Raw genomic sequence first — 26,239 nt, forward strand, 5'->3', positions numbered from 1 at the left:
CTCTCCTCTCGGCACTCGCGCGCGGATTTAACCGGGTAATGCGGCTCGTCTGCGTTCTGTGGTTGTTCCTGACCGCACTTCTATCCTTTCTCCAACACTTCAACGCAAGAAGCTATCAGACCTAACTGACCTCGAGGAAGGATGTCGGGCGCTCGGTCTGAGGAAAGCAGCGACCTTCAAGTCAGCAATGTGAGAACGGTGCCACCGCATGGCAGGAGCCGAAGCCGCAAAAGGATGACCTGCTTACATGTACCACCTTCAAGCGAATTGCACGGCAGGCAGGTCGAGTGTGGAAGATAGGGAATGGTACTGTATGCTTCCTATGTATGCTCTTCCTCTTTGTCCTGCAAAGAATACCTCAAATGCTGCTCTTTCCGATCATAACCATAAATTTCATCATCCCCATCATCACCAGATCAGCTGCCCCCAGTCATTGCCAAAGAAGCAGCATTCTTACTCGCTGCTCTTCTTGCTATCCTTGTTGCCATCCTTCTTGAAGCTGAACAGGTCGCCCAAGCCTCCAAAGCCGCTGCTTCCGGTTGGGATACCGAAGCTGCCTCCGGACGATGTACCTGTGGATGGGATGCCAAAGCTGCCTCCAGACGATGTACCAGTGGATGGGATGCCGAAGCTGCCTCCAGAGGAAGAACCGCTGGACGGGATGCCAAAGCTGCCTCCAGACGATGAGCCGCTAGATGGGATGCCAAATGGGTTGGAGGAGTCTCCGCCAGAAGACGGAATGCCGAATGGGTTTGAGGAAGAGCCTGAGGACGGCTCGGACGACGGTGCGGAAGACGGCGCGGAGGACGGCGCACCTGAGGCTGCTGGCGAGCTAGACGAGCCACCGCTGGTCGAGGTCCCGGCATTCTGCACAATGAAGGCAGCACCATCTGGGATGTCGCTGCCGGTGGTGTAGGACAAGTGGGCAGCCGTGATGGCGAAGCCGCCTGTCTCGCAGACGCCATCGCCCGAGGCTAAGCGATCAAAGTCAGACCATGTTCAGACTGGAAGGGAGTCCATGAACTTACCGCAGAACTCTAAAGTCCTGTCAGAGGACAAGTCGCCTACGGGCTGGCCGTCGAGAGGGTCACCTGCGAGGTGTCAATGATACTTCTTCCGATCTGGACTGTGGTCGAGAGGCATACCGTAGAGCACAGCGGATGAAACGTCAGACGCGGAAAGACCACCCTGGCTAACAGCGTAATGGCAGACAGTTGCACCTTGACTGTAACCTGCAATGGCAATCTTGGTGTTCGGGCAGTTCTGCAGGGCCTGGTTGGCAAGGTCCGCGAGCTCAGGCCCTCCGTCCGCGCCTCCGGAAGCGTTGGACGCGATGGTGGCGCTGTAGTCGACACCCTGGATGGCGACCCCGTCGCTGCCGAGCGTAGAGATCAACTGCTGAGCCAGGGCTGGACCCACAGAGCTGCCCATGTTGCCCGTCTCGGTCGAGCCACGAGCGAAGATGAGGGTCACGGGTGCGCAGACTGGAAAGAGCTTGTCAGTGTCCAGTGCCAACTACTGATCGCATTCCTACTCACCTCCGTTCTGGACATCGTTGGCCGTCGATCCACCGCTGTACGTCGTGCCAGACTGACGCTTGAGCGTGGGAGCCCCGAGCGCAACAGAGGCGCAGTATAAGAGGTAGGCGAAGTTGGAAGCGGTGAGCTGCATTTTGGATGATTCTTAGGAGCGAGGGTTGGGTTGAAGTTGATAAAGACGGAATGCTAGACACCAGGTCTGCGAAGAACGAATGTGTGATGATTGGAATCGATGTTGTCACGTCTCTCTACTGATGAGGGATACAGCAGGCCTTCTTATACACAACCTGGTCCATGGCATCTTCCGATCTCTACGATCAATGCTCGCGCCTCAGCTTCCACTCTCAGGGGCACGATCTTGCCTTGAGTGGAGGCGTTGTTTGAGGATGGCACCGTGAAACCGGTCGTGTCGGTCTCGGAAACTTCGCCACAGACTGTGCTGGCGGAGACCAGGGTGTCAACAGCCACGATCCGGTGCGCAACGATCTGGAGAAGCACGAATTTAAGGTTGGGGCAGATCTACGATGTGTGGCTGCGAGGCGTCGAGTAGGCTGGTTCCATGTTGATTGACACTGGCATAAGAGGTCTCGATGTTGTGACTGATGACTATTTGCAGAAATCGACATCACATGTTCCAACCATCTACTCGTCCCCAATCGCACATTGAGCACCTGTCACACTGACGAACGGAAACAGATATCGCTTCAACGATGCTGCTCACCAAGTGACACCTCTCGGAGATTGCATGGTAGACTTGGAGGCAGCTCGCAAAGTGCCTCACCGGGGAGTGATGACCGAGACGACACACGTTGAAACTCCTTGGCTCATATAGCGTACGTGCTCTCGGCCAAAATGTGTATCACAACACACGTTCCCATTCGTCCTGATCAAGTTTTGCGCACATACGAGAGTCTTCTGATCGTGGTGGAGACAATCAACCGCATCTGCAATGTAGATCATCGAGCATTCGACCGAGGTCGTCCAAAACGTCTCAGACGTTTGATTGGGCAATTCGACTGACTCGCCATCGGAGGAGGCAGTTTCAGGCGCAAACCGAGGCAAACCTTGTTGTCGATTGCAGTGATGTTTCCGGGTAGCGCACCGAGTGTGCCAAAAGCGACGATGTCTGCAGGGAAATGGTGGTCTGGGCGGGGTGCTCTGGGTCACGTATCGGATACTTCCCTTCTCCGGAGGGATGGTGAGGTTTGAGGACACGCCACTTCGTCTTCCCAAGGTGTACCAAGGTGTCGTGCCAGGGGAGCGATCTGAACGTTCACGATTTCACGATGGCTGCGAGGAACGAGAGTGGACGACCCCGGGAGGACGACATGGCATTCGATGAGAACGACACAGCCGGCGACGAGGACCATCTAATAGCCAAAGAGGGCAGAAGTCATGATGGGGCAAGACGATATGAGGCACCTGCTGCTCGCGAACGTCCATTCAACAAGTACCTGGTGATCTTGTCTGTCATGCTTGGTGTCGTGTGTCTTGGTTTGATGGCGGCGTTGTACTTTGCCACAAGATCAGATGGAGGGATCAAATCACCCATACCAACCAGTAATCACGCATCGTAGCTGCGTTGCTGGAATCATGCTAACGCCGGACAGTGCCCAAGAAATTTGTCAAGTTCGAACAGAACCCTCTGTACGCCGGCCCTTCGACCCAGGAGATCGATCAAGCCTGGGGGTCCCTCACACCAGTAAGTGACCCTTAACCCTCCATATCAGTTCTCAGCTTATAGGGATCCAGGACGGCGACGGCTTCCTCATCATCGACAACCCCCGGACCTACAATCTCCCACCCGGCAAACAGACCTCCAAAGGCGAAGTCTACGACGTCTCCCTCTTCCACCAACTACACTGTCTGACCAACATCCGGAAGCACATGATCCTTTTGACGGGCGCTCTCGGAAGCAACAACACGGAGCAGATCCAGAAGGTCTTACTGGATCCAGAGGTTCCGCATATGTATCATTGTCTGGATTATATCCGGCAGGCGCTGATGTGTGCGGGTGATCTTACGATTGAGTGGCCGAGGGAGGAGGAAGACGGGAGGAGGTTTGCTTTTGATGGATGGGGAATTACTCATGAGTGTAAGAGTTGGGTGAGTTCTTCCCAATGGAGTCATGATGGTAGACGAAGCTGACTTTCTTTCTAGGATGCGATTATGAAGTATATGGCTGACAACGATATCATGGGTGCTTTCTGAATCTTAACAAGCAAAATTACTCTCATCGTAGGCCTTATAGCCGGGTATCTACATCGTCTATCTATCGTTGTTGAATTGTCCGCGCCCCATTCCACCTCCAATTTCATTCGAAATACCCCGGAAACAACCACCCCAACTTCCCCTTCGCCTCCTCGCTCCTCCCTTGTACCGCCGTGATCGCCCCAGCAAACTTCGTCTGCCCCTCCAAATGCTTCGCCAACACCAAATCCGCATGCTCCTCCTTACTCAACTCATCCAACACCGCCCCCACAAACCTCCTCGCGTTCTCCGCATTCGCCTTCATGTTCCCCATCACCATCTCCACCGTCACGTCCCCAGAATCGTGCCAGCAGTCGTAGTCCGTCGACATACAAATCATTTGATACGCAATCTCCGCTTCCTTCGCGAGCTTCGCTTCGGGGAGAGCGGACATGTTGATCACACTGCCGCCCCAGGAGCGGTACAGATTACTCTCTGCCCGCGTGCTGAACTGTGGTCCTTCCATGCAGATCAGTAGGCCTTTGTCGTGTAGTCGCACCCCTTCGCCTGCCAATGAGTGTCCGCACTTCCGCACTACTTCGGCTACTCCATTGTCGAACGGGTCTGCGAACCCTACATGCCCCACCATACCGCCTTCGAAGAATGTGAAAGGCCGCACACCTTTTGTGCGATCGATGATTTGGTCAGGAACGACAAAGTCCCGGGGCTTGATTTCCTCTTGTAGACTGCCTACGGCACTGAAGGCGATGATTGTGCGCACGCCTATGCTACGGAGGGAGGCAATGTTGGCGCGGCTGGGGACTTCGTGGGGTGCGGTTTCGTGGTGGATGCCATGGCGGGAGAGGAAGGCGATTGGTATAGGCTTGCCGGTGGTTGGGGAAGGGTGTTGGAGGACGGCGATGGGGGAGGAGGGGGGTCCCCAAGGTGTTGTTGGTTTGAGATTGGCGACGTGGGTGAAGTCGGCGAGGGAGCTGAGACCTGTGCCGCCGATGACTGCTATTCGGATGGGATCTGCAGGCACTTTAGTCGTGCTATGGAGGTAACGGTGTGGTTAGATCTACCATCGTAATGGTCTGCTATGTCTGCCATCTTGCGGAAGCCAATGTGTACACGACGACGAGTTGCGGTCAGTGGAAGAGTGTAAGGACGAGAGATGTAGCGAAACATGAACGTAGCTTGACTCTTCAAGGTGCAGTTTTGCATTCACTTGTGCCCCACTTTTGATTGACATATGTGCTTCAATCCCTCAGGAACCCTGTGATCCATCGCTCAAGACGTCAACTTGGCGATGGAAAGATGGATATGACTACGTTGTACTGCTATCTGCCGTACACTGCAGTCATTGTGTCACTGAACGTCGAGCAATCATCGAAAACAGCAAGTATGGGTATTGCACATGACAGTGCATGTGACAATGCATGTGAACGACCCATTGAAGAATCTGTGTTTGGTAGGAGCTGTTGTTTTGCAACTCGGGTTGCCGCAGCCGCAAACAGATACTCTATTGCCTTGACGATTCGCTGTATACACTGCTCTGATCAGATGCTGCTATACTCCAGCGTGCTGCTGCTCTCTGGCTTCCTTTATGAGCATGGCCTTCGATAGCTGAGTAGTAATGTATGCCATCGTGCCCGCCCATACCCAAGGTAATGACCACCCTGCCATACAGTCAGCATCGAACGAATTACCCTCAGCAGTCATTCCAACACTTACCAACTGCGTACCCAACCTCCCTCTCCTCAGCCCCAAACACCACCCCAACCACAACTGCCACCAACACCATCCCACTCCCTGCCCACATCAAATCCATCTTCCTCAGATGCGTCCTCATCGCTCGACTAGCCTCATACCGCTCATTCCACGCCCGTCGAAACCCCTGCCCTTGTCCCCCATCCACCGCCACCACATCCTCTACAATCACATACGACCCCGGCCTCAGTACCTGCCCCTTCGCAACAGATGAGATCCTTAAAGGCGCCCTCACACCCGCAGCCATGAGAGCCTGGGCAAGAAGCAGCTCAAGGCAGACATAGAACACCAGCACGCTCAGCGGGAGTGAGACAGCCCTCAGCACTTCCAGTCCAATGCCCAGCGAGATGAGCATTGTAAGCGCAATAAACCCGAATAGAAAGTTCCAGCCGAAGAAATCAAGACCCCAGCGACTCTGCTGCCCTAACGGTCGACAATTCGAATCCTTCTTCGTGAGTTCCCAAGATCGTTTGATCAGCGAGAAGATGGACGTCACGCCTGTGAACCCTAGGAAGGGCGCGAGCACGATGTTGAGTTCGAGGTCCGTGCCGTAGTGGAGGGCGAAGTAGCCTACGATGGGGAGGATGCCGGAGGAGAGGATGAGGACGGACCAGAAGATTGCGATGTTCTTTTCGTAGCGGTGGAGGTCGAGTGGGAGGCGCGGGAGGCCGGCGCCGTTGAGGGAGGGGTTGTGGCCCATGGTTGGTGTGAGGGTAGTGTAGGCGTTGGGTTGGGTCATGCCAGGAAGTTGTACTTAGAGTGTCCGTCCGTTCAGAAGGCGAAGAGGTGGTGTTGCTGTCTTAACCGCAGAGAGGATATGGATCCAATGATCTTGTTGCCTTCCATCCCGTTTTGCCGTCCTCCTCCCGTCCTATATACCCTCAACCTCGCCTTCATTTCCACCTGCGCGTTCGCATCACAGCCTCAATGCCATCATCCATATGTATGGGTCGTTAAAGCATCTCCATATAGTACGACACCATTCGTCTTGCGCGTAAACAGCCCCAAGGCAGAGTGCTGATCAGTTACGGACGTGAAGAGGAAGAGGGGGTCTGCGAGGTGGCACATTTCCCAGCTGAGCCGTCTTCAGCTTCGCACTGCGAGGCCATTCCGCGATCGACGACATGCCGCGCCTAAGGTGACTGTCTTCACTCTTGTCTTCGCCTCTTGATGGCAATGCTTACGTCCTTATGGTTTCGAAGCTGAAGACGTCGTTCAGGTGCTTGTTTCCTCTATTGTCAGCAATATGCTGTGTCATACTGGCAAAGGGATTTTGAGGCAGCTGAGCTGAAGGTTGTAGAGTTGGACCTCGCATTCCGAAGCCGAGTCAAGCAACAGGTTTGCAGATCTCCAGCTTCAACAGCCGGCAAGTAGATTTGCCTTGTGGTAAGGCTAGTATAAACACAACATAGCAAGTGTAATCAGTCCAACTTCCGGCCCTGAGGCCAATGCCGCTTTTCCATTCACGCCCAGGCTGTCACTCACAGGCCTCACAGCCATTAATAGCCATCCCACTCAAGCAGCCACAACCTCCCTCCTGTCGCAATGCCTTCGACCTACGTCCTGTAAAAGCAGAAAGCATGATAGAACCCCGCCGCCTCCATCTCCTCCTCCCCAACTAACAGCCCCTTCTTCCCCTGACTCCGATCCCGACTCAACACGCCCATCCTCTCCGCCAACATCCCCAACTCCCGCTGCAACTTCCCATCTGCCGCTTCGTCTCCCAGCCCGCCACTCGCACTCCCGTCCCAGATCTCGTCCAGCACCTCGCGAAACCCTTTCCTGTACATCAGCTCCAGCCCGTAGTCCTCGGCGAGCGCGCGGAACCCTTCCCACGGCACGACGAACTCGGGGACGTCGACGGCTTCCTCGAGTTGGTAGTGGTATTTCCAGCCGTAGGGTGGGCGGAAGATGCCGTCGAGGGGTAATGGGCGCTTGGTGAGGGGTTGGGCGCGGGGAAAGCGGACGGTGTAGAGGGAGTTGCCCCATTCTAAAGGTGGGAGATTGGGGTCGGCGGGCGTTTGTTGAGCTGGGGTGGTGCCGTTGGTTTGAGGCTGTGAGGGTCCAGCGACATCTGCTATCGCTGGGTTGGGTTCAGAGGGTTTCTCGGGATCCCAATCTTCGTCCTCGTCGTTGGTCTCATTTGCAGTTGGCGCGGGCTCGGAAGGCTTCTCAGGATCCCAGTCGTCTTCGTCGTCGCCGTCTGCGGTAGCTCCGTTAGCAGCTTCCGATGGCTTCTCCGGATCCCAGTCGTCCTCTTCATCCTCAACCTCGCCGTCCTCGCTACCTTCTTTCTCCTTCTGCGCTGGTCCAGGCGAGACTTTGCCATTGGCTGTCTTGCCCTTGCTCTCCGCCTGAAGTAGCTTCTTCACTGTCGCAGATATCACATCAGAGTTGGGCATAACGCCAATGAATCTTCCCCCTTTCTTGAGTGCACCCGCAACATTCTTGAGCATACCCCTCGCCAACTCCTCCGTCTCAAACGAGTAGTGAAGAGCAAACATCATGCTCACGACATCAAAGCCTCCCATCATCATCCCTGGCTGAATCACACCCGACCCAGGACCAGCATTGGGGTTGAATCCCACCTGACGTATCAACGGAATCTCCCCCAGTGGTTTGCTGAACGTGTCCTGCACGTAGAACTGCGCCTCCATAGCCGCATCCCTTCGATGTCTACCACGGCTCCTCTGCTGTGATTCCGCCCACCGTTCCTTCGCCTGCGTGATGGAGATGTCTGCAATGTCGCAGCCGACGTATAAATTCGGCACTGTCGGCGCCTTCTCCCACTTCCCCAGATCACCACCCTTTCCACAAGCCATATCCAGCACTGTGAAGTGATTCATGACACCCGTCTCCGGGCGCGAGAACTTCTGGATTAGTGTGCTTTTGATCCAGTTGTTCAGACTCCGCAATCCTTTGATCTTGGAGTCCGTTTGTCTCCATTCTCGCCCTCGCTGCGGTACACTGTTGTAGAAGTCACCGACCAATTCAGATGCTGCGACTTTCTGCTGTCGCTCCGCTGCCTCGCGCCTCTCCTGCTCACGCTCGAGCCGGGCAGCTTCAAGTGCTTCGCGGTTGATTCGGGCGCCAGCACCAGGTCTCTTCTGCTTTCGAGGTGGTGAGCGGTCGCCTTCGTCTTCTTCAGGGTCGGCCGGTCGTTTGGGTGGTGCTTGACGAGGTGGTGATCGTCTGCTGTAGGCGTTTGGGGTTGATGTGCGCGTGGAGTTGTTAGAGGGGCGGGCGGTTTCGCGCTTACGCTTGGTAGGGACGCGACGTTCGGAGACGTTGGAGGGCGGAGGGTCTGTGGTGGCAGGAGGTGCCATGGTAGGTGGTATGGGTGGGAGTTGTGGTGAGAAGACTGTGTTTGTGAAGGTGAACCCAAGCACATGGCAGGTCAAGTGAACGCACGTGACTCTTGAAGCTAGTGATGCGCTAAGATAAGCTTGATGGGCCGTTCCTTACGCTAAGTCGTCCAGCAGCTTGAGGCAAGTGCAGCGACGCGGCTCAAGGTGCCTCAGAAACACAGAAACACCCTCTCGACAACTCCATCACTACATCACCACGACCAACACACAGCCAAGATGGGAGAACCACAATACCTCACATACCCCTCTCTACCTCTCGCGCAATCCGTCTTCAGCCTCGCCTCGCCATACACATCTACGCAGACGAAACAGACCTCTCTTCAAACACTCCAAGATGGCATCCGCGAGAATCACATGGCTCCTCTATACGCCTACCTCGCACATCCCCAGCACGGCAAGCTCAACCCGGGTGGGGAGAGCGGTAGTGCGATGATGTCGCCTGTGCTCAGCAGACAAAATACTCTACCTGGCCAGAACGCAGCGGCGAATATGCCTGGTCCGGAGCATATGCTGAGGCGAACGACATCAATAGGCGCTCCGAGCATGGTCGGTGTTCTTGGTGGGAAGACGGACACGAGCGTGGAGCTACCGTGGGATGAGCAACTGTACGAGCAGCTGAAGGCAGAGAATGAGAAGGAACTTGCTGCCATCCAGAAGGAAGAGGATGACGCTGTGGAGAGCGCGGGCGAGACGGAGATTCAAAACGCACGAGGGAAGCGGGCAGAGTACTACGCCAGGATTGGTGACAAGGAGAAGGCGATTGCAGAGTTCGAGAAGCTGATTGAAAAGACCGGCATTCTCGGGACGAAGATCGATATTGTGCTCGCCATCATTCGCATCGGCATGTTCTTTGACGACAAGCTTCTGGTGAAGAAGAGTGTCGATCGCGCGTTGGTGCTTGTCGAGAGCGGCGGAGACTGGGACCGAAGGAATCGCTTGAAGTCCTACCAAGGCCTGCACCTTCTGACCATCCGCGCATACGCCCTCGCAGCGCCTCTCCTGCTCGACTCACTCAGCACCTTCACGTCGACTGAGCTCTGCCCGTACTCCTCTCTGGTAGTCTACGCCACTCTTGCAGGAGCTGTCAGCCTACCGCGCCGCGACTTCAAAAGCAAAGTCGTCGACGCGCCTGAAATCCGCGCCATCTTTGGCTCAGACGCTGATCGCATGACTGCTCTCTCTGGTTCTGTAAGCGCCGGCACTGACGCCGACCCTGCAGAAGCAGATGTCGACATGGGCGACGCCACCTCCACCACTCCCAAACCTACCGCAGTCAACCTCACCACCCTCGCCTCTGGCTCCGCGGATGCCGAAGCTCAGGCCAAAGCCGAACCGACCATCGATTTCCGACCTCTCGCCACCATGATCAACAGCCTCTACACCGGCACCTACAACACTTTCTTCACCTCCCTCGCCACCGTCGAGACCAATTTCCTCAGCACTGACCGCTACCTCTATGAGCATCGCACCTACTACGTCCGCGAGATGCGACTGCGCGCATACAGCCAGCTGTTGCAGAGCTACCGCATCGTAGGCCTGGACTCGATGGCCAAGTCGTTCGGTGTGAGCGTGGAGTGGCTGGATCGGGACATGGCTGTCTTCATCGCAGGCGGGCGCCTGGGATGTGTGATCGATCGTGTGAGGGGTGTGATCGAGACGAGAAGAGGCGAAGAGAAGGAGGGGCAGTTCAGGGATGTTATGCGCGTCGGTGATGGGTTGATTAGTAAAGTGCAGAAGTACGGGCAGGTGGTGCGATTGAGGGGGAGTGAGCGGTGATTGAGCTCCATGAAAAGCTGGTTTGCGTTTGCGGACGGGCTTCTGTAGTGTGAGAGGCTGTTGCAGCAGTGTTCGAATAAGCATAGCGTCGGCTGCTTGAACCAGTAATAGAGGTAGCGACCTGTATACTATATTTCCAAGGCTTTTCCATCACCTCCTTTTGAGACAGCACAAATGACGCCTTGAACATGATCGCAACACGACAACAAGCCGGAGTCGCGCCAATACTCCGGCGAACGATAGGCCAACATGCTCCACCACGTCTCCAAGCATCGGAACAGTCGACCTCACCTTCGGCTTATCCGACGACATGAAGAGACAACGTTTTTGGCTTTCATTCCATGGCCTAAACCATATCATGACTACCGCAGAAAGACCATAAGAACACATCCACGGGGTTTCATCCATCTCCAGAAACAATGGCAGACCAAGACTACCGCACCGCCTCCAGCGCCAACGGCTTCGGCAACCGCATCGGCTGGGGCGCCCGTCCTGCCCTTCTGCTCATAGACGTCTGCACCGCCTACTGGACCCCCGGCTCTCCCCTCGACACCTCCTCAAATCCTGCTTCTGTGGCTTCGGTGGATGTGATGCGTCGTCTTTTGTCTTCCGCGCGAGGAGCATCGCACGGTGGGAAAGGAGTCCCGGTGATCTGGACGACGGTGAAGTATAAACCGGATATGAGCGATGCGGGACTGTTTTATAGTAAGGCGAAGCAATTGTCTATTTGGGCTGAAGGGGATGAGAGGGGTTTGGGGGCGTGGGTGGAAGGGTTGGTGCCGGGGAGGGGGGAGGAGGTTGTTGAGAAGAGGTATGTTATTTGATTGGATTGATTCATTTTGGAAAGAGGGTATTTTGCTGACAAGGAGGCCAGACATGCATCAGCGTTCTTTGGGACGGAGCTGGTTTCGAAATTGATCCTGCTGGGTGTGGACACGCTGGTGATTTGTGGCGTGAGCACGAGTGGATGTGTTAGGGCGACGACGTTGGATGCGCTGAGCTATAATTTCAGACCTATGGTACGTTCTCCATCCACATGAGATCAATCGTTAGCAGTCCGCTAATGCGATACAGGTCGTCGAAACAGCCTGCGGCGATCGAAGCCCAGCCATCCACGACGCCAACATCCACGACATGGACGCCAAAATGGCCGACGTAGTGAGCGAAGAAGAAGCGATCAAGCACCTGAAAGCAGGGTGGGCATGAAATCTAGTCATTATTCGGCGTCAATAAATGACCGCCACACACATCTATGAGTGTAGATGAGACCCCGTCGCCAGGGGATGTCCCTCATAACATATCGTACAATTCCCTTCGTCGATCACGCTTCGCATGGTGAGGACAGTCTCAAACCATGCTCACATCCGGATACCCCAAATCAAAATCCCCAGCGAAACTCTGCCAGAAGTTCTCGTCCAGGTAGTTAAAGAAATCTCCACTCAGCACGTCGTCCGGCGGCGTGGGCTGCTGCATGCTCTGTCCACCGGCAGAAGTCGCAGGCGTATCAGCGGCGAACTGCTCCTCGCTCGCCGCGGGCGTGCGCAAGATAGCTTTCGCTGCTTCAGTCTTCTCCTCTCCTTGCACGAACTTCGCCTCATAGACCTGCATCATCCATCTGATTCGCACAGCCCACTTGCCGAAGTGGTCGTTGTTGATGTCCAGCCCGTCAGGATGTGATGTGAGAGAAGCTTCGAAGCGCCGCGCGGCTTCTGCAACTGATTCGAGGAAGTTGATCCGATCGCTGAGGATACGGATGTCCCACCCGTCGACCTCGAGGGAGGCGATCTTGATGAGCACGATAAAGGTGTGTGCGAACTGAGCGAAGATGGAGAAGGGCATGGTGAGGTACGAGGAGATGTCGATGGTGAAGAAGAGGTCGATGAAGTTCTTGATTGCGTCGATGAGGCGGGAAAGGTCTTCCAGCCGGCAGCGGAGGCTGACGCCTTTGCCTTCTTGGAGGTCGTTGAGGGCGATTTCCCAGATGAGGACTTCGGTGGTGCGGTATTGCATTTGGAGGTAGAAGTTGTCGAGGTCCTTATTGGGATCGGCTTTGCGGAGGCGGGCGAGGTCGGCTTCGAAGCCTTTGGTGTAGACTCCTATGGGCGCTTGTGGTGCGCTTAAGCCGGAGGCCTCTTCCACGAGGTGCTGGAGGCGGACCATCTGGACGAGGAGGAGGTCGGATTCGTAGTTGGCTGCTGTTTCGAGGGTAACGAGAGCGTTGGTGAGGTAGGGCGTATAAGGGGTGGCGTCCATCTTTTTGAAGGACGATGAGAGGCATGAGGAGAGGTAAAAGATGCCTGCCAAGATGCGGTGTTCTTCCGGCAATGGCTGCCGCTCGACAATCCCAGGTCCGTTGACGGCTTTGTGCGTCTTCTCCTTGAAGTCGCCGCATTGTTGAGGAGGTCTGTCGAGGCCAAGGTCGACGATCATGGCGATGGCGAGATGCATGAGGTTTGTACATTGGTTGGACCAGAATATGTGAGGATGATACCAGCCGACGAAGACCATGATGGCTTGAAGCACGTCAATGGACTTCTCGCAGTTGATCATGATCCTTTCGCTAAGGTTACGGATTAATCGCTTGACATTCATCTGTTGCTTCGCAAGGTCGTGAAAAGATGAGACAACGACGATGGAGTGGAGAAGGGCAGGCTTCTCAGCGTAGAGCTGCTGTGCGGTGGTATTCGGCGGCAGGACGACAAAGGGCATTGCAGGAGCTAGCAACCGTCGGTATCTGTCGAGCAGCACGTCGGCCTCCGCCATGGACACTCCCACGGACTGATAATCTGCTAGCTGAGCAACAGGGGATGTAGCAGCAGTCGAGGCAGTCGTCGGGTCAGGAGTTGGACTCGACGAGGAGGAACTCGTACAACCATCCTCTCTGCCATCTATGGGATCGCATAGCGAGCTGAGCACAGCATGCTGGCGTGGGTTGAAGCTATCGTCGGTGATTCGTTGCTGCTCGTAGAACTTGTCCGCGCTGACCCTTTCAGAGGTTGCCGAGATGGGAGGTGAGGGTTGGCCTAGGTCCACGCTGAACCCTCGGTGCGATTGTGTTGTTGCCAGTGCGTTCACGAGATGCTCGATCTTGTTCTCGAGCTTCTCGAGTTGAGCAGCACGGCTAGAGTTGGTCAGCAGGGGTCATTACAACATGTATGATGTAGCTTCCTTGGAACAACGAGTCGACCAAAAACCATACACGGTCTACGGAACCGAGATACTGTCCGACGGCTCCGCCATCACATGATAGCTGAGAGAGGAAGGAACAGGAGAATAGACTCACGTTGTCTTAACGACCTTCCTCCGCCTAAGCACCGGCTCTCTCGAATGACATTCCTTCCTTAACCTTGCACACCTATAATAACATCAGCAACCTGACCCCAAATCGATCGAAGATGCGTTGCATACCTCTCACAAACCGCCTCCCTTGCCTTCTTCACACACTTCGCCTTGGCCTTGGAACAAGTTGTGCAAGACCTCGAAGCTGACTTAGCATCCATGGGGCCTCCGAGTCCGGGCGCGGTGGGTTGTTCAACCTCCATCGCCTGCTGCATTGCCTCGGGCGGTTGGTAGTATATAGGAGCAATCACGCCGGACATTCTGTAAGGATAGCAATCGATGTTTGGCAACGACATTGTCCCATTGATGTCTGCTTAGAAACGACCGGCGTCGGGGAAATCTCTCAAGCTCCGCTCCCGTTCCAAGGCGGTAGGATTCTGCTCCTTGCCTTCTCTTACTAAGAACTCGGATCCAAGCGATTGGTCGCGCTTCCAGCAAAATGATTCGTTGGCACGAACAGTCCACCGCAGAACGGAGTCGGAAACGAAATCTATCCGCCGTCGACCGCCAAGTCATCAAAAATGCTCCAGCATCGCGGATGCGACCATTGACGATGTTAAATACACCACCTCTCCTGATGCACCAGGATCATTAGGCTCCCGCATGCGTTGCAGGGCGGAGTCGAACGACAAGGTCTTGAGGACACGTTGTGGATGACTCAAGGCATCATGGAGGGCGAAGGAGCGAATTGGACGATCTGATAAGTGGTGCTCTCGGCCGACGGGGCTTCGCATAGGGCCCGAGGGGAGGTTAGACTGCTGTTCGTAAATTGGGAGCTGGGAAGATACGGCGGTCCGCGGATTGCGGACTTTATCGAGGGAGGGTTGCGACGAGCTAACCTCTGTTCGGGTGTCAATCGGAGAGATACTGGAGGCTGTGCTGCTTGGGAGGCTGGCTCATCAGGAGAGGTGGGATTTGAAAACGAGAGGTGGAAAAGATTGACGTTGCAGCAGCAGGCGGGTCGTTGTCCGCGGTCTCCGAGAGCTCGTACGATCGTGCAAGTTGTCATGCTGTGACACTGATGCCGGCTCTGAGGTTGACGTGACGGAGAAGAGTGGCTTGCTACTTGCCCGCTCCATGAGACAATGTGCGAGTCCTTTCCACCAATGCAATGCTTTGCTTCTGCTTGACGTCGGATATGAGCTAAAGGACATCTGAACTGGCTTGGAGGCTTTGAGCGGAACTGGAGAAGGCGGGGCTTCGAAGGTCTGCCAGTAGAAAGAACAAGATATTGCAGTGTATCCTGACCGCTCGAACGCCTCGACAACCCGCCCATATAGGAGACAGATATCAATTCTTCCCCAAACCTCAAGAGCTTGACTTTCCGTCACATCACCTCCAATGGAGCGCACCAGTCGTCGCACGAACACGCCTACGCAGTCTTCGCCCATTGAGCAGTCAAGCCGATCAAACTGCTCGTCGTCCCAGCCAATCCCACAATACCGTCGTCGAAGTTGGCATAGCCGAGCGCGCTGCTCGGAACAGTTGCGTCGCACAGGTCAGACACAAGTTGGAGTTGTGTCGCCGTCCGCTCTCTGTTCGCATGGTGAGCATTCTGTTCATCCACACCGTTCAGCCCAACTCACCTCTCAAGCCTCTTCACCTCCACATGCTTCTCCGCATCCCCGCTCTCCCCCTGCCTCTTCATCTCTCCCTGCATTTTGTACAACGTATACACCCCGGCGGCAACATTACACAACAACCCCGCCAACCACGCCCGATAGGCCTCCTTCTGCAACCGCGCCGCGCCCTCAAACTTCCTTATCCCCACTTGATCCACATACGTCAACGCATCAAACGACAGGTAAAACGCGTATCCCAGCTGCCGGCCCACGGCCAGGTACTTCAACACGGGGTCCAAGGACTTGCTGTCCGAGGCGACGGCGGCCGCTTTGAAGTGCTCGACGAATTTACCGAGGCGCAGGCATTTCCGCACGTTGCTGAAGTTCTTCTTAAGATTGTCGAAGAGGGCGACGGTGGCTTGTGGGTGGTTGGTGCGGTAGGTGTACCAGGCGAGGAAGCGGGAGAAGTATTGGATCGTGCGGAGGGTCTTGTCGCGGCCGACTATGGGACAGCGTGAGTCGGGGGATTGGGAGGGAGAGGAGGGGGAGCTTACCGGTTGTTGCGACGAACTTGTTGTAATGCGACACCAGCGGGTGGTAGATAAGGGCGTCGACGACCATCTTGATCAAGGTGGGGAACCCTATTCCTGGCAGCAGTTGTAGGTGGTATTAGGTCTTCTAGGTGGGAGGGTTAGGTACAAAGGTGAAGTCGTAACTCGTGAATGTCAGTAGCAGGTGAGAGAGCATGCTCACATCACTCTCGTGGAGGCCGTCAGCCAACAACCGAGGCCTCGGCATGTGAACGTCCGGCCTAATCGAGCATAGCCTGCCAAGCACTGGTATGGCTTCACCTTCAACTCGTTCACCAGAACACCGTCTCCCAAGGTCGTCGCACCATCTTCCACAATGGCAAAGAAGGGTACGCAACATCCCCACCCCATCCTCCATCTCTACCCTAACCGCGCGCAATAGCCAAATCACGAACCATCTCCGTCCGCCTCATCTCCATGGCCATGACGGGCTACTACAAGACCTTCTCGCGCCCGCGCGTCCATCGCCCGCTTAGTATGCTCAAGTACGATCCAGTCGGTACGTATCAATGCAAACAGGTTCGACAGGAATGATTGGGGACTGAGATGTTAGCAGTCAAGAAGAAAGTGCTGTTCTTGGAGCAGAAGCGAGGGAAATGAGCACAGCTTGATCATGTTCATCAGAAGGGCGCCGTTGGAGCTGTCGAAGTCCATTCATTGCGCACGACCCGCTCGATACGCCAGCGCCGGCCTCCACAGCAAAACTGCCACGGCTCGTGGAGGGGAGAAAGAAGGCCAGGGGTGGATATTCCGGCGCACGCAAAGAAGGGGCTGCTCCGCGATATTAGCAAGAAGAATTCCTGCAGAGTCATAGCACAGGCACAAGGCCTGAGCACAAGTCACTGCACGGATGCGCGCTGCGGGAGGCAGACTATAGGGAAGGATGCAGTGCATGGCCAAGACTTGATACACGACATGAGCTAGAATACATGCTCCTGCTAGATATACACATCGAAGCTCAGATCCATCAGCAGCCAGTTCGAAACACTCAGTCCAAGACGGTGAAGCAAATTAGACCACATTCCTCTCTTCACAACTCCAGCAAGCGAACGTAAAGCGAGACGATGACTGCGATAGGTATGCGTTCGAAGGTCGTACTTCAGCAAGGAGCGTCGAAGGTGGATGATGATGCTGCTTAGCGGCCGTCGAGCTCCTGGGAGAAGCGGGCAGCGTACTCGTCGTCTGTGAAAGTCAGTATGTGCTTTCAACCTGGAGGGGAGATCACTCACTCTTCGAAACCTTCCTGTTGGCACGAGTAGTGCGGGAGCTCGCGCCACCAAGCGTGCGCATGTGCGACGAGGTGCGAGGGACGCTCGACTCGTACTGAGAGGATCCGCGTGGCCCAGCTGACATAGACGCGATAGATAACTGAGCGTTGGAGCGCGTGGAGCGGCCACCGGCACCAGTAGCGGCAGAAGCTCTCTTCTTCCGCTCCGGCTCGTAGCCCTCGACGATCTGACCCTCAGACTTTCTCTTCTGGTTCGTGGAGGAGTTGCGAGCCGCGAGTCGAGGATCAACCGTGGTGGTGGAGTGAGACTGCGACTGCCTGTGCTTGCCGCCGCTGTTTCCAGGCGCTTGGTAGGTACTCAGCTTACGAGCATTGGTCTGGCTGTCATTCATGAAGCCGGGTGAGCTTGAGTGAGAGGAATTCGGTGCGCCCATGGTAACAGGTGTCTGGTAACGACGGACGCCGGAGGTATTGTCACGTGGGTACGAGTCGCCCTGCAGCGTGTGCGAAGACTGAGGCGGTGGCTGTGCTCGCTTCGAGGAGCTGTTCGGCGGTGGGAGTGGCCTCTTATACGTATACTGGTCCTGCTCAGCCTGGCTCATGAAAAAGCTGCTAGTAACCTTGTTTGGGTCTGAGCCCTTCGTCGATTCAGCGTCTGGTTGGCTGTCCTCATGGATCTGAAAGTTTCCACCCGCATGCACACTGTTCAGCGTCCTCCCCAGTGGAGATAGGAGGGTCGTCGAGGCAGCGTTCAAGGCTGATTGCTGGATTTGGGACTGCACTGGGGATGCAGGCTCGCTGAAGAATTCAGGGAAAGTTGACTGCACGTCGAAGAACTGCGTCTCCTCCACAACCTGCGGTGCTTGAGCCGTCCCTTCCTCTCGGATGGTGAGGATATCGTAGTCCTCTGGTGACAGAGACGACTGCCTGCTCTCCACAGCGGCAAGCTGGACGGCAAAGGGGTCAGACACAACCTGCGAATCTTCAACCACTGGACCTGAGGCTTGCGGCTTGCTGCCCGTCGGAGCCGCCCTGTTGGAATGCGGTCGGATGTCCTCAGGTGCTGGAATCGGACTGACTTGAGTCAGGGTGTTGGAATTGCGATCTGCCTTCTTCCGTGGTCGGTTTGGATCTCTGGGCTTGATTGTCGCACTCGGAGTCATACCACTGCTCATCGGTTGCTCGAGTCGTGAGGCAGCCAACTGAGCTTCTTCAAGTTCTGCCTTGGCCGCCTCTGCTGCTTCAGCACGCTCGCGCAACTGCCTCAGCTGGTCAAGAAGCGATTTACGTTGAGATTCAATGGCAGCACTGGTCTCGATGCGGACTCGCTTGATGTCCTCCTGGGCCTCTTCCCTCTCTTGCTCGACTTCGGCAATCTTCTGCTCAAGATTCTCAACCTGTTGCTTGTGATTCTCCTCCTCCTGTTTCCAGCCATGTTGAACCTCGGCGCGATACTTCAGGTCTTCGGCTTTGGCTGCTTGAGTCTCTGCCTTCGACTCAGCTAGCGCCGTCTGCAGCGACTCAATATTGCGCTGAGCTTTGCTCATAGTATCCTTGACGGTGCTGTCGCAGGACGCCTTGAGGATCTCGTGACCTGCAACCGCCCGCTTGGCTTCCTCCCTGGCTTCGGCGGCTGCACGCTCAAGGGCCTTATGCGAAGCGTCACTGTCCGAACGCAGCTTTTCCAGCTCGGATTTGGATCTCTGCTCGAGAAGCTTTGAGTCGTTGAGAGCGGTCTGAAGCTCACTGACCTCCTTCGCCAGGCCAAGTTGTTCCGCAACGGCAGCTTGTACCTTCGTTTGCTCGGCTATAAGCTGTTCGGAGAGTGTGGTCGCCTTCTCGTTAGCGGTGCTCTCTCGCTGTATAGCATCCTGCAGGTTGGTAGTTGAGCTCTGCAGGGTGGCGATTTCGTGCTTCTGAGACTCGATGAGCTTGTTGAGGCGATCAACTTCACGCTGATTGGCATCGCCATCCTTCTGGCTCAGTTGCAGTTGTTTGATCTGTGCTGCGGATGCTCTCTGGTTCTCCTTCAATGCGTCGACATGGTCCTGCAGTCTACCACGCTCGCTTGAGAGCTTTTTCAACTCGTTTCTTGCGTCAGCCTTCGCCTTGAGCTCTACTTGCTCAACGTGCTCCCGCATCTCTTGCCGAATGTTGCCCTCGTCGTGCTTGGCCTTGCGAAGGAGATCCTCACGCTCGCGGCCATGGTCTTCCGCCTGGGCTTGAAGCTCTCCCAAGCGTTTCTGTAGAGTGGTGACCTGGTCTTCAATGCTGACATTCTTAGAGACCAGAGCAGAAAGCTCCTCGGATTTGCTGGCCACTTCTGCCTTGGCTGACTGGAGAGCAGCTTTCACCGCTTCAAGCTCAACTGCCGAGTTGTGTTGTGGCGATGGCTGGTTGACTGTAGCAGGAGGCGGCGTGAACTCCACCGCGACGAGCTTCTTCTGGAGGACGCCATTCTGTTGCCTTAGCTCTGCTGCCGATTGCTGGGTAGCAGAAACCTGAGACTCCAGATCGCTGATGCGAGTATCAGAGGACTTCAGCTGCTCTCGAAGGGCACTGATGGTCTCCCGATGACCAGCTTCCTGTTGCAGCAGGTTCTCGGTCTGGCTGATGTCTGCCTTCAGCTTGCCAAAAGACTCGTCCAGCTGAGTCTGCAACGTCTTGGCAAAGTGCTCAGGTTCGAGCGCAGCAGCAGCATTAGACGCCTCAATGTGATTGTTCACCCTGATGACCTGTTAGCAAGGAAATCATAGATCGCAAAGCTTATCTTACCTTTCGCTCAACGTCTCCACAAGCCCCTTGACGGACGTGATGTGGTCAACTGCCTCTGTCGTTCCGGATTTCACGCCTTGCACAAGCGCAGATGTCTGCTGTATCAGGTCGGATATCGTCTTGTCTGATTGACTCGTTTCCAACGCAGCATGGACCAGGTGCAGTTTGTCCAGGATGTCGTTAGCATTTGACTTCAATGCTGCGAGAACCTTGTCGTCCGAGCGACCCGCGGAAGCGAGCTGGCCTTCGAAGAGAGCACGACGGTCACGCTCTTCAGCCAGCATCCCTGCCTTTTCGTTGAGCTGCTGAGAGAGGTAGTCGCTGCGTAGGTTGGCTGCATCAAGCTCCGCTTGGAGTTCGCGGCAGTTCTGCATTGCCTCATTTCTCAATTTGACTGCTCGCTCAGAACATGTCCTGAGCTGTCCCACAAGGGTCTGTTGCTCCTGCTTGGTGCTCGCATAACCGCTCGACAATGCTTCACTGCTGCGGCGGACCGTATTGGAAGTGTTTCGCAGTTTGTTCAGGTCGGTACCAATGCCATCGAGGAACATCTTGAACCTGGGTAGCTGTGCGTCGTACTTTTCCAGCTTCTGGTTGTGCTTGTCGATGGCTGCCGCAAGTTGGTCTCGCTCCTCGAGAGCAGCGGCAAGGTCTTCTTCCAACTGCTGCAACACGCTCTGAGCCTTCTGCTGGTCCTCGGCCTTCTGAATCTCGGCAGCCTCGAGCTTTGCGGCACTTCTCTGTTCGATCTGCCGTGCCTCGTATGCAAGTATGTGAAGCAGATCGTTCATCTTGGAGGATTCGGCGGGGGCGACCGCAGGCTGCGCTCGAGCCTTTCGAACCCTGCGCTTCCTTGCGCCTGCCGTCAAGTTTTGTTGATGTCCGCCGTTGGGGTGACTGGTGGGTGCAGCCACAGCTCCAGCGCTGCCGTCTTGATGTGCTTCACGGAGAGCCGAGTGACCCGGGGGAAAAAACTGGGCTGGCGACGGCCTCTGTGCATCCAGAGAGCCCTGATCCGTGGGCGGTGGAGTTGTGGCGGAGACGGCCTGCTCAGCTTCCTGCTCGGCATGCTGCACTTGTGCTGCTGATTCATGGTCGTCGCGAAGCTGGTCGTGTGGAGAGTATGTGCTGGCAAGGCCTTGGACATCGTCATGCTGTAAAGTCTGCACTTCACCACGATCCTCTGCGAGCGACTCTTGTGCTTCGGTGGCCACCTGAGTCGGTTGAGGCGGCTCGACAGCTCCTCGATGAGGGCCACGGTCGCGGATTGAGTCGAGAGAAGGTTGCTCCTGCGCCAACACCGGCATCTGTCTCTGCTGATGCTTGGTGCGCTTCTTCTTTGGCATCCTCACTTCGCCATCTGCAGGAGCTGCCGGCGTTTGTTGCTTCTGCACTGGCCCTTGCTGATCTTGGGGCGGATTGCATATCTGGTCTGCGTCCACATCCCGCATCTCAACGACGTCGTCATCTATGTAAGAGTCGTCAGCATCTGCACGAGATTCAACCCTTTTAGCCATACCTGTGTTCTGAATTGTCACCTGAGCATTGTCTCGGACTTGCTCGTTCCGTGGCTGTGCCTTCCCAGGTATCCTTCGAGCGCCCGTGAGATCCATCTGGTTGGGTGTGGCCTTGGACCACGAGAAGTGGGGAGTTGCTTGCACTACGATTGGTTCCTTCTGTAAGCAAAGCCATTGGCCATTCGCAGCATCGTGCCTCTCTTCTTCCACTCGCTCCTTCACGGGCGTTGCGGTCATCGTGCCGAGGAAGGCCTCCTCGTCTTCTTGATCATCAAGGACGATGGTGCCACTGTATGCCGTGCCTGCTGAGGTAGGCCTGTCGGTGAATGGCTCTGGGTCGTTGACGTGGGGCTCATCGCCGGTCTTCGCAGGAACGATCTCTGTGGTGTGGAGTTCCGAATACTGACCCGCTCTGTACAGCGTGCCGTCTTCGGAGGTCCACGTATTTGCTTGTTGCGGAACATATCCATCGCGTCTGGCTTCGTCGTGCTCGTGCCTCGTGGCGTTGGCCATGACGGGCTCCTTTCCGCTGGACGTGTGAGCCGCCATTGCCTCGTGCCCGCCTAGCACCGCTGATGCCTCGTATCACAGTACCATGCAACGAAGTGAGCCGAAAGTGAAAGTCTTGGGATGTTGTGTGGTGTAGAGTGAAGGTGTGATGAGACGAAAATTCAGTCGAAGAGGTGAGGTCACATTAGAGTGAAGGCAACCATGAGGTGCCCTCGCTCCTTCCTCACGACCACGACCATCTTGACGCGCAGCATGCCGCTCCAATGAAAACGAAAAGTGATGCTCATAGACTTGCCTTGTTTCATTTCACTCACACTTCTCGGCCATAAGAACCGGCATCTTCTTGAGTGTCGACGCCGTGTTCACTTCCACTCTCCACACCAGTACTGGTGTGCCATGGCAGACCAAACTGCACGCCTCACCTGCTGTTTGAGTAGCATATCCTCCAGCGAAGCACTCACCTGGTTTCTCGAGTCGCACGCCCAAGTGCCTACCACGTTCGACTTGCTGGGTGTGTTTCGGACCAGCTCCTCCCCAGCACAAGGACCACTTGCTCAGCTGGAGAATTGGAGTCTTCTCTGGTCCTCAGCACTATTATGAGTACTGCTACGCTGTCACTGAGCAGGTGGTCTTCCCGTCCACAGCAATCTCTTGTGGCTTTGGTACCGTGAGAGGAGCTCGTTCTTTGGAGCATGCACTGGACGCCCAGCCTGAAGCAAGAACCTTCCATTGTCAGGGCCCTCGGTGGCTCTGGAGGTTTTCCGCAGACCGAGTCGAGTCACTACAGCATCGATGAATGAGCCGCGCCGACAGGGGCGCCCTTTGATGGTAGGACTTTGGGGAAAATCCGGTCTCGCCAGCCACGAGCGAGGGTCAGATGTCAAGCTCTGCAGCGCCCTACTAAGCTGGCAGTCACCACTGTCACGAGAAGCGATGCGCAGAATTGCCTAGAGTACTGCAGTCCTTGATGAAGTGGAAGATGGGCGAGAACCTCTGAAGTCCCCCTGGCGATCCCATGGATATGCAACAGCGATCCGCACCCACCCACCAGCCAATCACAACCACGCAACGAGACCGCAGCGACTTCACCTAAGCGCTCACACTCGCCAAGCAGCCATACAAACACTCCCCTTCGCTTCACAGAGCCCTCCTCGCGGGATGTGAAACGCAATTGGCACCACTGCGGTACTCAAAAAAGGACAATCGCCGTTGTCACGTCTGGGCATGTCGCTGCAGGTCTGGCTATATGAAGGTTCTGGGCAGGGCGCTTCGAGCATGGGGCATTGTGATATGTCCTTGATGTAGGTAAAGACTGTTCTTTCTTCCTTCTACACAACTCCACTCGCTTTCATCTGCTTCCACGGCGCTGCGCGCTGTCATATCATCTCCCTCCAAGAAACCAACAACGCCCGCAAACATGAAGTCCCTCTCCCTCCTCCCACTGCTCCTAGCAACCCTCGCCTCCGCGCAAACCACCACCACGCCAGCATCTTCCCAACCGCCAACCCCCACCACCCTCCTCCAAGCCACCCGCCACGAACCAGGCTACGCCCCCGCCACCGCCACCGCCCACATCGACACCGCGGGCGGCGCATCTGGCTCCGACAGCTCGTCCTTCTCCCTCAGCCAAGGCGGGTTGATCGCCATCATCGTCGTGGTCGTCGTGGTAGCGGTCTTCGGGATCACGAGTATTGTGTTGTTTGTGGTTGCGAAGCGGCGGCAGTGGGATGTTAGGGCGTCGTTGAAGAGGGCGAGTAGGCGGTTGACGGGCCGGGAGCCGGGGATGGGGAGGAAGGAGGCGGTGGAGAGGAGGAAGAGGAGTGGGGTTGTTGTTGATGGGAGGAGTCGAGGTGGGGAGAAGGTGGGGCCGAGGAAGGGGATGGGGGTTGAGGTGGTGGATGAGGAGGTGGGGAGGGAGGGGGAAGGGAGGAGGGAGAAGGGGTGGGCGGCGAGGTTGGGGGGGAATGGGTGGAAGTGAAGGTTGGCCTTTGAGTTGGTTGGGATGTTGGTGGGACGAAGTGTATGATAGGTACAGCAATGGAAGGGGTCATGGCATTTGAACAAGAAAGCAATATGTTGTACATCTGTACATCATCGGCATTTCTCAAATCACTCATCCTGCGTAACATCCCCATCCTCCTCCCCCTCCCCCGCTTCCTCATCCTCCTGACTCCCTACCTCAACCACCTCCTCCTCCGTACTCCTCCTCATCCCCGCCGGCGTCCGCCCACTCTGCGGCTCCCCCTTAACCTGCGTCCTTCCTTCAACAATATCATCCACATCCGCCGCATCATCCCCATCTTCGACAACCGTAGCCCCGTTCGCGCCGTCCTGGTCGTCGTCCCCGTCTTCCTCTTCGAGTTCGCGGGAGCGTTGGAGTCGCTTGATCTGCCGTACGAGTACTGCGTCCGTGTGGAGGTCATTCTTTGTTAAGGTTTGCGAGCAGCCGGAGACGGGACACTGGACGATTTTCTCCCCTGCACGCCCGTTTTCGCGGGTGGCGGATGTGCTGAGGAGACTGAGTATTGCTGCGGACTCGAAGCTATGCGGGCACTTCCTCGATGTCAACGGCTGTTTGAATTCCGTCAGGGTGAGTGGACACTTCGTGCTGATCGTCATCCTTGAAACCGCGAGATCGTCGTCGGAATCGTCGTCGGCGTCGGCGTCGGCGCGTGCACGGGTCGTCATGCCTGGGGCGGGGGCTGGGCCCTCGTCGAACCAGTCGCTGTGGTGGGCGAGCGGGACGTCGCCGTCGTGGTGTTGGGCGTCGTGGACGACGCGCCTGAAGTCGCGGTATGTGTTATTTTCTGCGTAGCGCTCGGCGAGGCTGTGGGATTGGTAGCGGGTTTTGGAGTCCTCGAGTTTGGAGCGGAAGGTCTCGATGGCTGTTTTCTGGGCTTGGGTGCCGCCTCGGGGGTCGGTGGGGGTGAAGTCCTGGTACTCTTCGTCCTCCTCGCCATCGCCTTCTTCGCCATCTTGTCTCCTCCGTCGCTGAGTGGGACCGGCCTGTGTGCTAGCTTGCGTACTAGCGCTCGCCCTCGCATCCGTGGCTGTAGCAGCAATGGATTCTCTGATGGCCTGCACGCTATGCTGCCCGTCAATCAACTTCCGTATGCTCTCATCCATGCGCGTCGTCATCCTCTGCACTTTGTCCCTTAGCTCGTCGAGGTTTTGACCCTCCTCACCCGCCTCTGCCGCATCGTCTGGCGTCGGATCTGGAGCTTGCGCCTTTCGTTTCTTCGAGACTTGCTTCTCGCGTTCAGAGAGTCTGTCATTGATCCCGGCTGCCACGTCTTGGAGTGCCTTTTGCGCATCTGTGATGCTGTCGTCCAGTTTCTTCAAGTTGTGGGTGCGGGTGAGGTTGTCAAGTGCTCGTTGTGCTGCTGGATTGAGTGGGAATGACGGCGCTTCGTAGGGTGGCAGTTGTGTCCCCGATTTTGCTGGAGTCGGTGCTACTGTCGATGCCCGGCTGGGAGCAGCAGTTGACTGGCGCACTCTAGTGGCCATGCTGGTGTCCTTGTCCTTGATAGACGGAGTTGGATTTGGTGTTGAGAACTTCAAGTTGAAAGCATTCCAGACGCGGTCTGGGTGACGCGCCGGCTTGCCGAAGTAATGCCGCTTCGTGTCGCCGTCACGATCCACTTTCTTCGAAGGACACCCATCCTTGGACCATCTCCAGAACACATCAACGGCTGTTCATGACGCAGCTATCTCCTTGCGACTACAATATGGGTGCTGAACGGCTGGTCCAAACCACTTGACTTACCTGGCACGCACGCGACCGGGACAGCGCACCGGTGTCGCCGTCTACAGCCTCACAACTTTCCAAGGGCCATCAAGGGGCATCAGAATGGCACGAAGAAAACCCGGCGAACAAGGCAAGGCCATCGGACAGTAACGGGCAGCTGATGATCCCAAACATGTCCCGGCAAACCATCGCCCGTCACACGCAGCGTAAGTGGCCAGCCAGCCTTGCCCCGCACGAGAGCAACAGCGAGAGGGCACAACACCCCCGACCTTGGAGCAACGTGCGGGCGGGAGGAGGATGAGGAGCTTCAACAGCTCGCCGTCCTGTC

General features: G+C 56.1%; 11 protein-coding genes across 11 annotated transcripts; 3 read left to right on the forward strand and 8 right to left on the reverse strand.

Moving 5' to 3' along the window:
• Positions 1 to 453: 453 nt before the first annotated feature.
• Positions 454 to 1,671, reverse strand: LTR77_010358 (uncharacterized protein; the record flags this gene model as incomplete). The annotated part of the gene is made up of 4 exons (XM_064807579.1): positions 454 to 974; positions 1,029 to 1,091; positions 1,146 to 1,484; positions 1,539 to 1,671. The coding sequence occupies 4 exons, from the start codon at positions 1,669 to 1,671 to the stop codon at positions 454 to 456; spliced, it is 1,056 nt and encodes a 351-aa protein (XP_064654326.1).
• A 1,153-nt stretch (positions 1,672 to 2,824) lies between these two features.
• On the forward strand, positions 2,825 to 3,749 carry LTR77_010359 (uncharacterized protein; the record flags this gene model as incomplete). The annotated part of the gene is made up of 4 exons (XM_064807580.1): positions 2,825 to 3,098; positions 3,149 to 3,240; positions 3,291 to 3,644; positions 3,699 to 3,749. 4 exons carry the CDS (start codon positions 2,825 to 2,827, stop codon positions 3,747 to 3,749), a joined length of 771 nt encoding a protein of 256 aa, XP_064654327.1.
• A 103-nt stretch (positions 3,750 to 3,852) lies between these two features.
• MEU1 (S-methyl-5-thioadenosine phosphorylase) lies at positions 3,853 to 4,838 on the reverse strand (the record flags this gene model as incomplete). The annotated part of the gene is made up of 2 exons (XM_064807581.1): positions 3,853 to 4,760; positions 4,811 to 4,838. 2 exons carry the CDS (start codon positions 4,836 to 4,838, stop codon positions 3,853 to 3,855), a joined length of 936 nt encoding a protein of 311 aa, XP_064654328.1.
• Positions 4,839 to 5,297: 459 nt separating this feature from the next.
• On the reverse strand, positions 5,298 to 6,198 carry LTR77_010361 (uncharacterized protein; the record flags this gene model as incomplete). The annotated part of the gene is made up of 2 exons (XM_064807582.1): positions 5,298 to 5,407; positions 5,463 to 6,198. The coding sequence occupies 2 exons, from the start codon at positions 6,196 to 6,198 to the stop codon at positions 5,298 to 5,300; spliced, it is 846 nt and encodes a 281-aa protein (XP_064654329.1).
• An 856-nt stretch (positions 6,199 to 7,054) lies between these two features.
• ABD1 (mRNA cap guanine-N7 methyltransferase) lies at positions 7,055 to 8,824 on the reverse strand (the record flags this gene model as incomplete). Its single annotated transcript, XM_064807583.1, has 1 exon — positions 7,055 to 8,824. One exon carries the CDS (start codon positions 8,822 to 8,824, stop codon positions 7,055 to 7,057), a length of 1,770 nt encoding a protein of 589 aa, XP_064654330.1.
• Positions 8,825 to 9,082: 258 nt separating this feature from the next.
• Positions 9,083 to 10,642, forward strand: RPN7 (proteasome regulatory particle subunit; the record flags this gene model as incomplete). Its single annotated transcript, XM_064807584.1, has 1 exon — positions 9,083 to 10,642. The coding sequence occupies one exon, from the start codon at positions 9,083 to 9,085 to the stop codon at positions 10,640 to 10,642; it is 1,560 nt and encodes a 519-aa protein (XP_064654331.1).
• Positions 10,643 to 11,061: 419 nt separating this feature from the next.
• On the forward strand, positions 11,062 to 11,848 carry LTR77_010364 (uncharacterized protein; the record flags this gene model as incomplete). The annotated part of the gene is made up of 3 exons (XM_064807585.1): positions 11,062 to 11,453; positions 11,517 to 11,661; positions 11,717 to 11,848. The coding sequence occupies 3 exons, from the start codon at positions 11,062 to 11,064 to the stop codon at positions 11,846 to 11,848; spliced, it is 669 nt and encodes a 222-aa protein (XP_064654332.1).
• A 141-nt stretch (positions 11,849 to 11,989) lies between these two features.
• On the reverse strand, positions 11,990 to 14,241 carry LTR77_010365 (uncharacterized protein; the record flags this gene model as incomplete). Its single annotated transcript, XM_064807586.1, has 3 exons — positions 11,990 to 13,763; positions 13,926 to 13,997; positions 14,051 to 14,241. 3 exons carry the CDS (start codon positions 14,239 to 14,241, stop codon positions 11,990 to 11,992), a joined length of 2,037 nt encoding a protein of 678 aa, XP_064654333.1.
• A 1,112-nt stretch (positions 14,242 to 15,353) lies between these two features.
• PEX11 (Peroxisomal membrane protein PMP27) lies at positions 15,354 to 16,164 on the reverse strand (the record flags this gene model as incomplete). The annotated part of the gene is made up of 3 exons (XM_064807587.1): positions 15,354 to 15,516; positions 15,568 to 16,045; positions 16,098 to 16,164. 3 exons carry the CDS (start codon positions 16,162 to 16,164, stop codon positions 15,354 to 15,356), a joined length of 708 nt encoding a protein of 235 aa, XP_064654334.1.
• A 1,190-nt stretch (positions 16,165 to 17,354) lies between these two features.
• Positions 17,355 to 22,202, reverse strand: LTR77_010367 (uncharacterized protein; the record flags this gene model as incomplete). Its single annotated transcript, XM_064807588.1, has 3 exons — positions 17,355 to 20,088; positions 20,137 to 21,604; positions 21,656 to 22,202. The coding sequence occupies 3 exons, from the start codon at positions 22,200 to 22,202 to the stop codon at positions 17,355 to 17,357; spliced, it is 4,749 nt and encodes a 1,582-aa protein (XP_064654335.1).
• Positions 22,203 to 24,272: 2,070 nt separating this feature from the next.
• LTR77_010368 (uncharacterized protein) lies at positions 24,273 to 25,670 on the reverse strand (the record flags this gene model as incomplete). The annotated part of the gene is made up of 1 exon (XM_064807589.1): positions 24,273 to 25,670. The coding sequence occupies one exon, from the start codon at positions 25,668 to 25,670 to the stop codon at positions 24,273 to 24,275; it is 1,398 nt and encodes a 465-aa protein (XP_064654336.1).
• Between the last annotated feature and the right edge of the window lie 569 nt (positions 25,671 to 26,239).

The sequence above is a fragment of the Saxophila tyrrhenica genome (genome assembly GCF_035928015.1).
Source record: "Saxophila tyrrhenica strain CCFEE 5935 chromosome Unknown scaffold_22, whole genome shotgun sequence".
In the NCBI taxonomy this organism is placed as follows: Eukaryota; Fungi; Ascomycota; class Dothideomycetes; order Mycosphaerellales; family Extremaceae; genus Saxophila; species Saxophila tyrrhenica.